The 12,518-nt window shown below is 44.2% G+C and overlaps 1 protein-coding gene across 1 annotated transcript; it reads right to left on the bottom strand.

The window, feature by feature from the left end:
- Nucleotides 1-649: 649 nt before the first annotated feature.
- LRRC8C (leucine rich repeat containing 8 family, member C) lies at nt 650-5,427 on the bottom strand. Its single transcript, XM_009884726.1, has 2 exons — nt 5,290-5,427; nt 650-3,104 (listed from the first exon to the last, which is right to left on the bottom strand). Exons 1-2 carry the CDS (start codon nt 5,425-5,427, stop codon nt 834-836), a joined length of 2,409 nt encoding a protein of 802 aa, XP_009883028.1. The 3' UTR covers nt 650-833.
- Between the last annotated feature and the right edge of the window lie 7,091 nt (nt 5,428-12,518).

The raw sequence follows: 12,518 nt of genomic DNA, 5'->3' as shown, positions 1-12,518 counted from the left end.
CCAACACAGTGAGTTCATTGCACCCCTTCCGTTCAAGTTAGCAGGAAATGGGCAGCTGCATCCCTTCGCACTGTTTGGAAACTCTTCAATGTGAGTCACTTTGGTCCTGACTCCTCTGTGACCTTACTCTTCCTGCACCAGAGAGGAAATCGCAGTCAGTGCCTCCTGCTCGGCACGGTGTGTGAACAGAGAGCTAGACTAAACTTGCCAAAAGGCCCTGAAGGAGCTCTGCATGCTCCCTCAGACCCATTAAAATACATAAAGAACCTTTTCGACTTGCTTTGACCATCTGAGAAAACCATGTCATAAATAAAAAAGGATGGTCAACCCAGATTTGACCTTGTTAGATGTTGAAGACCACCTACTGCCACTGAAGAAAAGAGGAAACAGGGCATTCAACACCTGCAGCACCACCTGTTGAAGACCACGTCGTAAGGGATTAACAATAACCAGGAAGACAATATAATCATCTATTACAAATTATGCAACCCAAAGTATACATCTTAAACTCAGTTCCCCTGTTGGGATTAGGCAAAGGAAAAAAAAAATATCAGCAGATAAACCCATTTACTTTTATCAGTAAAAATTAAGTTACAGATACCCTTGCTCTCAGGGCAAAACAAACTTAAAAAATATCTTAAAACAGTGAAAAAATACAAGAAAATTTTATTTAAAAATATATGTTCTCCTTACTCCAAATTTGTTTGTACAGAAAGGATTTGTTTGAAAAAGAAAAAAATAATGACAAACTAAATGCATATTTGGAGTATGCACTTTCTACAGCGTATTTGGTAGAAGAGTTATTCCTGTAAAACTGAGTGAGAGGAAGTTAGTTATTCAGCTTTCATTTGTTCCCTGACATCAGAAGGCAACGTTTCAAACAAGGTGTCCTCTACAGTGAAACCAGTCCGCTTCAGAGCTCTACATTCACCGAGCTCAGGTGGGAGGATTTCAAAGTGATTGCCTTTAATATCCAAGTAGGAGAGGAATACCAAATTACCAATTTTAGGTGAAAGGACTGACAAGTTATTTTTCCCAATTTTCAGAGTCTTAAGTTTTTTGCAAAAGTATAGTTCATCTGGCACACTCTCCACTTTGTTGCAAGTAATGGAAAAGTATTGTAAACTCTGCAGAACTCCTATTTCAGGTGGGATAAAGCGAATGTCATTGTAAGACAAATCCAAGTATCTGATTTTGTTGCATAGGAATAGGTGGGATGGAAGAACCTCTATTTTGTTATGGCTAAAGGAAAGCCGCTCGAGACTAGTGAGTTTCTTTATATGCTCTGGGATGTACGTTATACTGTTGTACCACAGCTTTAGGATTGTCAGTTTTCGCAGATGTTGAAAACTTACTATTTCTTCAATGGATTTGAGGTTGTTTTCTTTTAGATCCAATTCCTGGAGACTGAGAAGGCTGAAGACTGCATGAGGAATGCGCTCTAAATCACAATGAACCAATTCCAGCTGTGTCAGGTTGACCATCTTCTTCAGGTTGTTGAGCATCACTAACTTAGTGCCATCGTTATGGATGCACAATTTTTGCAAGTGACTTGAAACATCGACTGCAGATTGTGGGATTTTGGACAAATTACTTTTTATGTAAAGAACTTTAAGGCTTTTAAGTTCCCGAAAAGACTCCAGTGTAATGTTTTTGGAAATATCATGACCTAGGGAGCCAATTAAATAGAGCTCTTCCAAATTTCTGAGGCCATACATCCAGTGTGGAAGCTCCCTGATGTCATCAAACTTGACACTCAAGATCTTGAGATTCTCCTTCAAAAACGCCAAGGCAGCGCTGTGGATCTTCACTGAGCACTGGTGCAACGAGAGCTCCTGGAGATTGTCCAGCTGTGCAATGGTTGCTGGTATCATTACGTTATTAATTATTTCAAGCTTTAAAGACTGCAGCTCAGTAATTTCAAAAACTGTGTCTGGTAGTCCAGACAGCATGAAAAGCTGTAGCTCCAAATGGCTATGGGAGTTTGTCTGTAGCCTCTGTCGCAGTTTATCTGCAGTCCACTCATTGTTTAGGTTCAGCTGTTTCAGCTTATTTTCACTGACTTCGGACAGGAAGACAGCAAATCGCTTGGAATACAGAGGGTCATACTGATCGATCATATGAAGCATAAAAGCAAAGTCATTCTTGACATCTGGGATATCATCAATTCCCGTCTCTTGCCGGACATATTCAAAAGAATATTCTTTCAGTGAACGATAGAACAACCAGTATAGTGTGTAAAGGCATGTGAGGCCGTAGATGCTTACAAAGCACAGGTAGCAGTAGGAAAGTTTAGAGAACAGATGTGCCATTGTGTGATTACAGCAAAAATTCTTATATCCTGTCATGTCTTCTATATCAACATTACAGACTACCGTAAAATTAACTTCTGAGACAAGAGCTGTGTTGTAAGCAATAATAATAAGGAATTTAATTACCTTAAGCACAGTCTGGCGAACGTACATGACATAGAGTATATCACCCTCCTCAACATGCAGTCTGAATTTCTTCACCTTTTCAAACAGTGCTTTGGCCTGTTCACCTTCTTTCTTATCTAATGCCCCAGGTGTTCCCTTATCCACAACTAACTTCTCAGGGATTGATTTTAAAGATTGTGTTTTGACCAAAGTGCCTTCAGTGTTTGGCTGGATAGTATTAGACTTGTTTATGTTGTTCTTCCTGTTATCTTTTTCTTCAGAGTCTTCCCCTGACACTTCAGATAAAGCTCTTGTGGTCCAGGGAGAATCGAAACATTTCCCGAGTATTGAAATGAAGTGTTCAATTTTGGAGCTCGATCCGGGGAATTTGAACCAAAAGTTACTACACAGCATGAAGACCAGTGTGTGTATTAGGACAAGGTAAGGGAAGTACTTGGCATACCAGTGCAGGGCACGTTCGTAGCACACCTGATTTATAAAGCTGTATTGCTGAAGGTCCAAATCAGTCTTCAGTCCTTTCATTTCAACTGTAGCTGGAGGGGTGGATGGCTTGGGTGGAGGAATGGGGGTTGTGTCTGGGATTGTGTTAAACACATTTGAACTATTAGATTGGTTCTGGCAAGGCTGTATGCGCTTTGGAAGGCATATTATCTTGTCTTGCATGACCTGAAACACACAAAAAGATATCTTTTAAACTGATGTACAAACAATAGTGGCAGTACCAATGGGTAGCTGTCCTTGGAGTTCCTCCAGGCATTCCTCCCCACAGCCTGGCACTTGGCCCCACAGGCTGTGCTATTATTATTACTATTCCCAACAAGACACTTGTTCTATATGCCAAGAAGTAGGTCACCCCTTTTCATCTATGGTTAGCTTTCCACAATTTGAATAAGAGGGCATTGAGATAATCCAGAAAAAAGAAAAGGTGTGGGTAATGCTTCCAGAAAAGACCACGGATCTCCTGCATTGCTCTCCCCAGACACAGTTCTTACCAGGTGTATCCTGGCTACACGCTCTTCAGAGATAGCTTAGGCTTGAAAACAGTGTAACTGCATTCATGTGGCTTTACGCTCACACTGTGATGTCTTATCACACCGAAAATGGCTGACAAAGAGCTAACATGGGCATACCTACGCTGGGACATTATTAATCTCCAGTCTTAATAAAGACAGATGGGGGTAATGAAGAATTGACAGCATTTGTGTGCATGTGCGCATGGACATCATTTTTACTCAGTTTCTTCTACATATAAATACCACACACCTGTGGGGAAACAAAGGAACTCTGTCCTTCTGTCCTTGAGTCTGTCTATAATGCAAAAAAAAAAAGCAACTTTCTTAACTTGGACTAGACATCCATGTTGGCAAACTAAGGTCAGAGCACCTTTAGGGACCGATCACCTTTGGTTTAACTTGGGATAACAGTTTGAGTTCCGTGCAAGGCTCCCTACAGGTCTGAAAGTAAAATGCCAATCCTCATGATAAACCAAGGAGCTCTGTTATTTGCCCTGAATAACTAACTGGGACTAACCTAAACTAAGAATGTGTGTGTAGTGCAGACGTATCCTTTGACATCACGGTTGTTGAAAGCACTAAATATAGGGTATATAGAGCTACCAATAGCTACCAAAATCACCTCCTTGATGATCCACCCTGGTGCAGGGAGATGCTGAGATGAGACCACATGTGTTTTGAATAACACCAGTGCATTAACTGTTGACACATCAAAACCTCCTGCAGGTGGAGGAGTCTGTAAATGCTTTGTCTGTAAATGCTATTCTGATATACACCATTACCTACACCCTGCTAGTAAGTCGGAATAAAAAAAACGCCTGTCATTTGCAGTGTTTCCACACATTATTTTCCACTGTGCTTCATCCAATCATGCAGGTAAACTTAAAAATAACGGATGTTCTACTTTGTGTGCTTAAGCAAACACTTAGCTACTAATGCAAAATTCAGCCCTACATAAAAAGATTTTTAAATGTGGACATCATATCTTTTCAACTGAAAATACTTGAAAATGGAGAATACAGGCAAAACTACGGTTGTTTTGACGTGAAACTTGAGACATAGCTTGTGAGAATCTTGGACCATGTAAGCAAATTCCCCTGAAATAAGAGCTCTGTCAATGTGTCCCTTTAGCTCAATTTCTAGGTCATGCCAAGAAACGCAGGACCCACGTTTGAACTAGTACTATAACTTTCTATTTTTGTGGAGTCCATCCCAAGCAGTACTTTCCATTTCTTTTCAGCTTTTGGCTCTTTAGCAAAATGTAACTAACAGTGATTGACAGTAATGTCAATTGTTTATGTGTAAGCATCCTCAGAGATGCTTTGGAATGGAAGAAGCGTAGTATTAGTTGTGGGTGGCATTGATAAAATAACCACATTCATTTCAAATCTCTTTGGAAGCGTAGAGACAGAAAGAATATTAATATTTGCCAAATAAAGAAAAACAGAAATTACAAAATTACATTTTTCAAACTTCTAAGCAGAAAAATGGTAACAAGTAAGAACTTCAGTCAATCATCTGTTTTGTTACGTCAAATTGTGGCGAAAACAGGCATCCAGGCACAAGCCAAACCAACAGCTCTTATTTTAGCTGGCATGGCTCCATCAACTCTAGCACAACTCTGCTGATTCACAGCTGCTAAAAAGTCTGGTCTTTGTTATTCGATGTTGCTACCTAAACAGCTTTAATCCTGGAACCACCAAATTTTTGCATTGTTCATAGTGAACCCAAGAGATAAAATGAGATGTGACACCATCCTTCCAAGGGCCTTCCTTATTTGTGGTGTTCTTTCAGCACCCCTGAGAGCACCCTCCTCACCTCTGTCCTCTTTGACTTACCTGTAATGTGCACCCAAATACACCGATCATCAGCATGGCAACGGAGAGATAGTCCGTGAACACATCCCACCAGGGCTTCAGCACCCTGAATGCCGGCTGCTGCTCCGAGAACTGGCGAAACTCGGTCACGGGAATCATCGTCCTGCAAAACAGTAAGACCAGTGCTCAGCCTCCTGTAGCCTGGATCCCTCAGCCTGTGCAAGAAAGTACCTCTGTGAGGTATGAAAAAATGTGATCTGGAAACGAGAAGCCCAGGATGGGGCATAAAAGTTCCCAGCTACCACCCAAGTCCCTCTGACACCCCGCCTCAGAAGAGGGGATGCTCATGCTGACCCCCTGCAGCTCCTGTGAGGAAGGGAGAGCAAGACTGGGGTCCCATCCATGCAGATGGGCTAATCCATGCAGAATGCCCTCTCTGCATTAACCTGCTGTATCTGATGGGTCCACAAGGCCTTCTTAATCCCTGAAAACAAGCCCATTCTGTAGATACTTGAGACATTCAGCTTTATACACGTTAGCCTTGGTCTCAAAGGTCTTGTTGAAATGCTTGTCCTGCGCTCAAATTTCACAGGCCCTTTTAGCTATCATGTTTTCATTCACTTCCATTTTATTCATAGTGGTTTCAAGGATGCTTTGGAATATTTGTGTGCATACTCAGTGAAGTTTTACATCTACTACGTCTTGAGTCCAAGTTGCTAAAGTGCTTTAGCTAACCAAAACTACAAGCAGATCAAGGGCTTTATCTTTGCCTCAGAGGCTTACATCATCACCTCCTCTGAAAAATCAGCTAACACATGAGCATGTACAGGCAAAGCAACTGATTTTAAATCCTGCAGCATATTGTGTAACTGAATCCCTGAGATCAAACCACTACTGAAACTCCCCAGTAAGTTACGATGGAAAGATAAATTTGCACCGCAATGGAACTCCCAAGAGAAATTTACAAAATACGCCCTTTAACTAATAGCATAAATGCTCACCACAATCACTTCATATCACAGGAATATTCAAAGAGTCTATAATACTGATTCAGCTGAGCACTGGGGCCCATTAGTGTGGGTTTGGTGCCATCCAGCTGTGCACAGGCTTAGTGATAAGCACACACTTGCTGATACACTGCCCAGGGACTTAAGGGATTCAGTTTGTTCAGAGCTGGCGATCTGGCAGAGAAGGATTCAGGCACTAACGGCTGCAATTCATCACAAGCATACAGCCATCCCAAGAATTTGTAACTGATTCCCTCTACACTGGCCATACTCAAGTGGAAAGATGCTCGGTTTGACACCTCAGGGACTGCTGCGCCTCTGCTTGCTCAGCTGATCCTCAGGAGGTACCGCGGTCCCCAAAAGCACAAGGTGATGTCCATAAGTGAGCTTGGGTTAGTAGCTGGGCTGGGGCTTTGCAGCTTTCTGAGTGGGTAGCATAAAAACTTCTTAACCCCTGCTCCCTGCTTCCCTCTCCTCTTGCAACCCTTCTGTGTTGCTTTAAGCACTGCTTGGCCAGGCAGAAGAATCTCCCTCTCAGCCTCTTGTCCTTCTAAACGCTGTCCCTAAGATGAAATCACACACATTTCTCGCATGATTGGTGATCCCCAAGAGGAAGGCAAGCTGTCCTCAGCAGCACTTGCAAATTAATAGACCATCAGTGTAAACGATGGCAGCGCAAGTCTGACTTCACACAGCCAGGTCAGAGGCTTGGCAGTGACCATGCCAACAGGCCTGAACTGCTGCAGTGGTGGCGAAAGAATGCGGCATTTGTTATTAAATTACACACAGCCAGGAGCCACACTTCTGATTTTTGTGTGCCTGTCTTATAAATGCTCAACAGACACATCAGGGAAGATATACCCCTACAGCAGAGAGCAGCTCAGGTAGCTGCTGGGACAAACCTTTGTTGCCTTTCACTTTTTTTTTTAGAAATGCTGGTGGAAAAAATGGGTCTCATAAATTAGAGGTGCTCCATGCAGCTTTAAGTACATGCCCAGCGCTCCTTTAGCCGAACCCAGGGAGAGGAAACCCTCCCAGCTCCTGGCAGCATCTGAGCCGAAGAACTTCATGCGCTGATCTCTCTTCCATATCCACACGCATTTCACTGCCATTGGTAAGGAATTATCCTCCTCTTTTTCATTTCCACATAAAATGTAGGTGACCGGCAATAGTTGCTGGTAAGCTTTAGAAAATATTTTTTCTATCAAGCATTGAAAAACACAGAAAATTCTTAAATATACACTTAAACACACTTAAATGTAAAAAATTCTTAATATACAATAAATACAAATGTTAGCTAATCAGTTGCCAAGCAACAGCCCTGCGCAAAGCTTTGTAACACATATACCACTGTTGGCTCAGGTTTTGAGGCCAGTTAGCTGACTGAAATGCCATTGGTACACCCAAAAATACAGACCTACAGATTGCTTTAAAATCCCAAGAGTTTGACATTTTCTTCCCACCCGCCCCACCCCCAATAATGGCTTATGGGTTCTTTCTCATCTTCTGATGCCACAGCCTCTAGGGGTCCTATTTGTAAGGTTTTTCCAAAAGTATAGACAATTCAAGTGTCAGTTAAGACACGATCATGTTTCCTGCAGTGGAGCCTCTTGAGAAAACATGAGTGCTCGCATGCATCAAAACATGTGGAGACAACAGTTCTCCCTGGTTAGATGTCTAAGCAACTCCATGGATCTGAGCCACAACATTAAGAAAGTCAGCAGTACCGAAACAGGGGCAGCGCCTGACAGCAGATGGGACTAGAAACTGTCTTGCAAATTACTGTGCAGGGACAGCTTTAAAGACCAGAAATTAATTTGGCTGTTGCATTTGATAGGTTTCACTCCATATTTTTAGGGGCCTTTGCTGTATTATATATTTGCTTTATTTCTTCTAAGTGATGTGTGGGGAATTTAGATGAACGCAGATAGTTTCTGGCACCACAAATACATGCTGCTCTGAACCCTTGTTCCCTTTAGAGGCTGCTGTTTGCATAGTGTGACTCCTCATTAGTAGAGCGCACGCGCTGTTACTCTGGTTAATGGGCCAAGCAGAGGGAGACTTGCATACAGAAAGCCTCTCTGAGCCGTGCTAGAAAACCCATCCGTGAGGGTGGAAGGTTTGCCGTCCAACACCAGACATCAAAATCTGTCTGCCGCCTATGTTTTCTTTATTGTTAAAAAAGAAAACAAGTGTTACTGAATGATGGCAATGGTACTGCACATAATAATGGTAAATACACACTAACAATGTCTAATGACAGACAATATTTTTTAACTTCAGGAAAAAAGACATTCACATAAAGCTTTAAACGGAGAATGGACGTGAAGAAGTGGGATAATTGTTTTCCAACATTCTCTGGAGAAACCCTATTGCTTCTCCCCTTGCTGCACTAGGGAATAAAGAGAAAATGCTGGAAAGAAGTGCAGAGAAAGCCAGGCTTACCAGCGCTGCTGGTATCTGCACGTAGAACAGAATGACACAAAATCACTTTGTATTTGTCTCTCTCTCCCCTCTAGCTTCTCTTCCGTTCTGGCCTGTCCAGTGACCGAAAGGACATCTATGACAAGTGGCTCTGAGGCCTCAGAAAAGCCACAGCAGGTCCATGTGGCTCAGAGCAATCCCAAAAACCCACTCCGGGCTGTGGCTGGAGTCCGGCTCTTCCTCACTGCTATGCCAGAAGCCGCACCATTGACAGATTCGTTTATAAACACGTACAAACCAGGTCTGTACAGAAGAAAGTGATTCAGTCAATCATGAATGCCTGAACCAGGGATGCTAAAATGTCACACTGCAAACCAAATCACAGCAATCTCTGGGACAGCATACCATCTACTGTAGATTCTTATCTCTTCTTATAATAAGGAGACAGAAGAAAAAGAGTTCAACATTTCAGCTGGTAAAAACTAAGACAGTGTTACTAATTTCAGTTCACTCACATTCAAAATGTTATTTAATGGCATAATACCTCATAGCTGAAATGTGGAGCCTGACATGTCAAATACTATTCTAACCTACTTTAGAAAATATTGAATTCTGTAATTTTTTTCAATTAAAATCAGAACTTGTTCTCTTCTTTCTCATTCTAATTCTCTTTCTTTCTCATTTCTAATAATCCTCAGTCTCTAGGGAAAAGAAAACCATACATGAGATAAAGCATTTGGTCTACAGCTACCAGAAGGAAATAAAAAGGAACTTGGATTAAAAAAAGTTGTACTGGCTGTTAAGCAGTGCTGCAGAAAAGAGCTGAGGGTTTGTCAGATTAAATAAAAAATAATAAAAAAACCCTGAAGAAAAAAAATAGGGGAGAGAAATTAGTCGGGTTTTTTATTATTATTATTAAATTTCTAGAAATAGAAAATAGATGAGTGAAAATGAATCCGTGATAATAAGACAAAATACTGGAATCCAGGTACAAGGAAGGTGGGATATTTACTCCAGCAGAAAAACTAACTACAGGAAACAGCTAATGCATGGGCAATTGGGAGTGAGACACGACTTAATGTGACCTAAAATTGCTAAGGAGAATAAATAGATCTAAGTGAGAGATAAAAGTATTGGAAACAAATTAGACTTAATAAATCAAGAGATTAAATCAAAGAATGATCGTGAAATAGCTGCACCATGGAGCAAACCAGCTTCTCAGCAATTGGCATTCATCAGAGGGAATAAAGGAAAGCAGTGGGGACAGTTTGGAAGTAATGACAGCTCTTCCCAGTGCAGATAAAGAGAAAAATGACTATGTTTTACAAATCGGGCGATTCGCGTGATGTGCACTGCAGAATATAACAGAAATTAGTTAATGAACTTCCTGCCCACTGGCAGCTCAGAAGACGCTCGGGTGGGCAGCCCGGGGGGTTTCTGGGCAGGGACTGCCTTTGCAGCACTGGTGTCCCCAGGATGGAGAGGCACAGCCCGGCAGCATCCGAACCTCTGTCACCAGCGCTGTGTCGGCAGGACACAGAGATGCTGACGAGCAGTTTCCAGCCATAGCTGTAGCTGTAGCTACCCCACCTCCACAGCCACAGCATCCCACACACCAGCCCTCCCCAGCCACGGCACAGCGTGCCCAGGCTGGTACCGCTCGCTGCCGGGGCTCTCTGGCAGTGCTGGCTGTCACGGCGTGGCCAGCAAAGCCCCGAGGTCAAGCCCAGGCCTCAGCTTAATGCTTCACAAGTAGGCGCTGTGAGCTGCTCCCCACGGCTCCATGTCCATGGAATTTCTGTGACCTGCCTTGCAGCAGTGCATGGGGGACCCCCGTCAGAGACATGGGCCCACCGTGCCAGACGGGCAAACGCTGGGGGACATAAAAGTTTATACACTCAACCTGTCTGAGATGCGTGTGATACACCCTCTCATCGAGCTGTATTCATCTTCCATCTTGAGAGACACTTTACAGAGAAAAAAAACGTTAAGCCTCAGAGAGTGCCCCTCTGGTCCAAACCCGAACAGAACCACTTTTGGCTTCTAGCAGCTGCCAGGCCCCATGCTCCAGCTATTGCTAGGTGACGGCTGCTATTTTTAAGCAGATTCTCACAGAGTAACTCCATTCGTTTTATGGAGCGTAGCCGTGTGGATTGACACCAGCCCTCAGCAGGCAGAGGGTGCGCTGCTGGAGAGCGTTCTGTCACCGCACTGCTGCGCTGCTCCCCCTCTGCAGCTCCCACACCCCCCTCCCACCATGATAAGATGGCCACGGGCTGCCTGCACCGCGCCGCCAGGCAAGCAGGACCGGTCTGTGCCCTTCCACGGGTGACACTCAGTATTACCCGTTGGCAGCAGCCAGCCTGTGCCCCAACTATGGCCTCCTTGCCCAGCAAAGCCCAAAGGCTTGTCCCCGTGCTTTGCTGACCCTCATGCGACAGAGAAGGGGTGTCACTGCTGCTTTGTCTGCTGTAGGTGGAAGACCAGGGCTTGCCAGGGCTGTGTCTGCCAAGCTACAGGTGTTACTCACCACAAGTCAAGCAAGCCTTCTGCTTTTTTATTCTTCCAGCAGCGGTTACTCAATCCTAGTACCATGCGTTGAAGCAACCACTGTCATCCATCACTTGTTTTAGGGTAATGACCACAGCCACACACCAGAATCCCCGGTGCTGGACAGGCAATTAAGATCCAGAATTGGTTGGTTTGGTAGGGGCAGGGTATGAATAACACACCAGAGGAAAAAAGGAGGAGAAATATAGCAGGAGGAGAGAAACAACATAGCAGAAGTAGTGACGTTTACGACTGGGAAGCATAAAAGGTTGGTGAGATTTCTCAAGCTGACTGGAAAAGACGTTTAAATGATTAGCCAGCTGACACTGAACCACGTTTCCCTGACCTCGCATCAATCCTCCTCAGACGTACGATGAACACCACCATCCTGGAGTGGCGCAGAGTCCAAGCAAGTCCCAGATGCCACGAACACAGCCCCGACTGCCCCCAGGGAAGGAGTTTCCCCTTGGCATGAGAGGCCTGGGGCTGGTGGCCACAGGGCCACAAACACAGCCCAGCAGAGTATGCCCGAAGGGTCCAGGCTGAGGTGTCCTCAAGAGACAATTCAGACTGGGACTGCTCGGTCTTTCACATCAGAGATCTACAGAAAGGAGAAAGTGCCGGGTTAGGCAAAACCCGCCCTCCTGGCTGTTTTAAACATACTGCATGTGTTAGGATAAATTATGAAATGCCTTTTGGGAATAGTGCTGCAAGTAGGTCTCTGGGTTGGTTCCCACACATGATTTATTATTGCATATTCATCTTCATTAAAGGAACAGAGCACAGCACATATTTAACACACAACGAGCCCGTGGCCAGGCAGCGGGGACCCAGCAAGCCCGAGGGCTGTGGGACGCGCGTGCAGGGGCTGCACTCCGGTGGGCTTTGCTTTACACAGGACACGGCACCGCACGCCCTGAACACCGCGGCCCACCATCCTTGGCTGTAAACATTTGTTACTCAGCATAAATACCATAAAGTCGGTTTTCAGGTGGTTCCATGCCGTCTGGCCTCAGCCGCCTTGGGCCAAGGGTTAAAGTTAAGCTACAGTGCTTCTCAGCACAGGGCCTGAGGCTGCACTGAAAAGCAGAATTTTGCCTTCTTATTTTGCCTGAATGGGAACTACGCACTGAGACAGTTAAATAAGCAGGGATCAGGGAGTTTCGCAGCCAGGTTCATGATGATGTATTCTTAACCACCTATTTTAAAATCACTGGTTTATGCAGAGCCCCGGGGCTTAGGGCCACAGTCTCCTCTAGTCAGCGATGG

This window comes from Charadrius vociferus, unplaced genomic scaffold, assembly GCF_000708025.1.
Source record: "Charadrius vociferus isolate BGI_N301 unplaced genomic scaffold, ASM70802v2 scaffold163, whole genome shotgun sequence".
Taxonomy (NCBI): Eukaryota; Metazoa; Chordata; class Aves; order Charadriiformes; family Charadriidae; genus Charadrius; species Charadrius vociferus.
The sequence above is the reverse complement of the archived record's forward strand: the minus strand, read 5'-3'. Positions and strand labels throughout refer to the sequence as shown.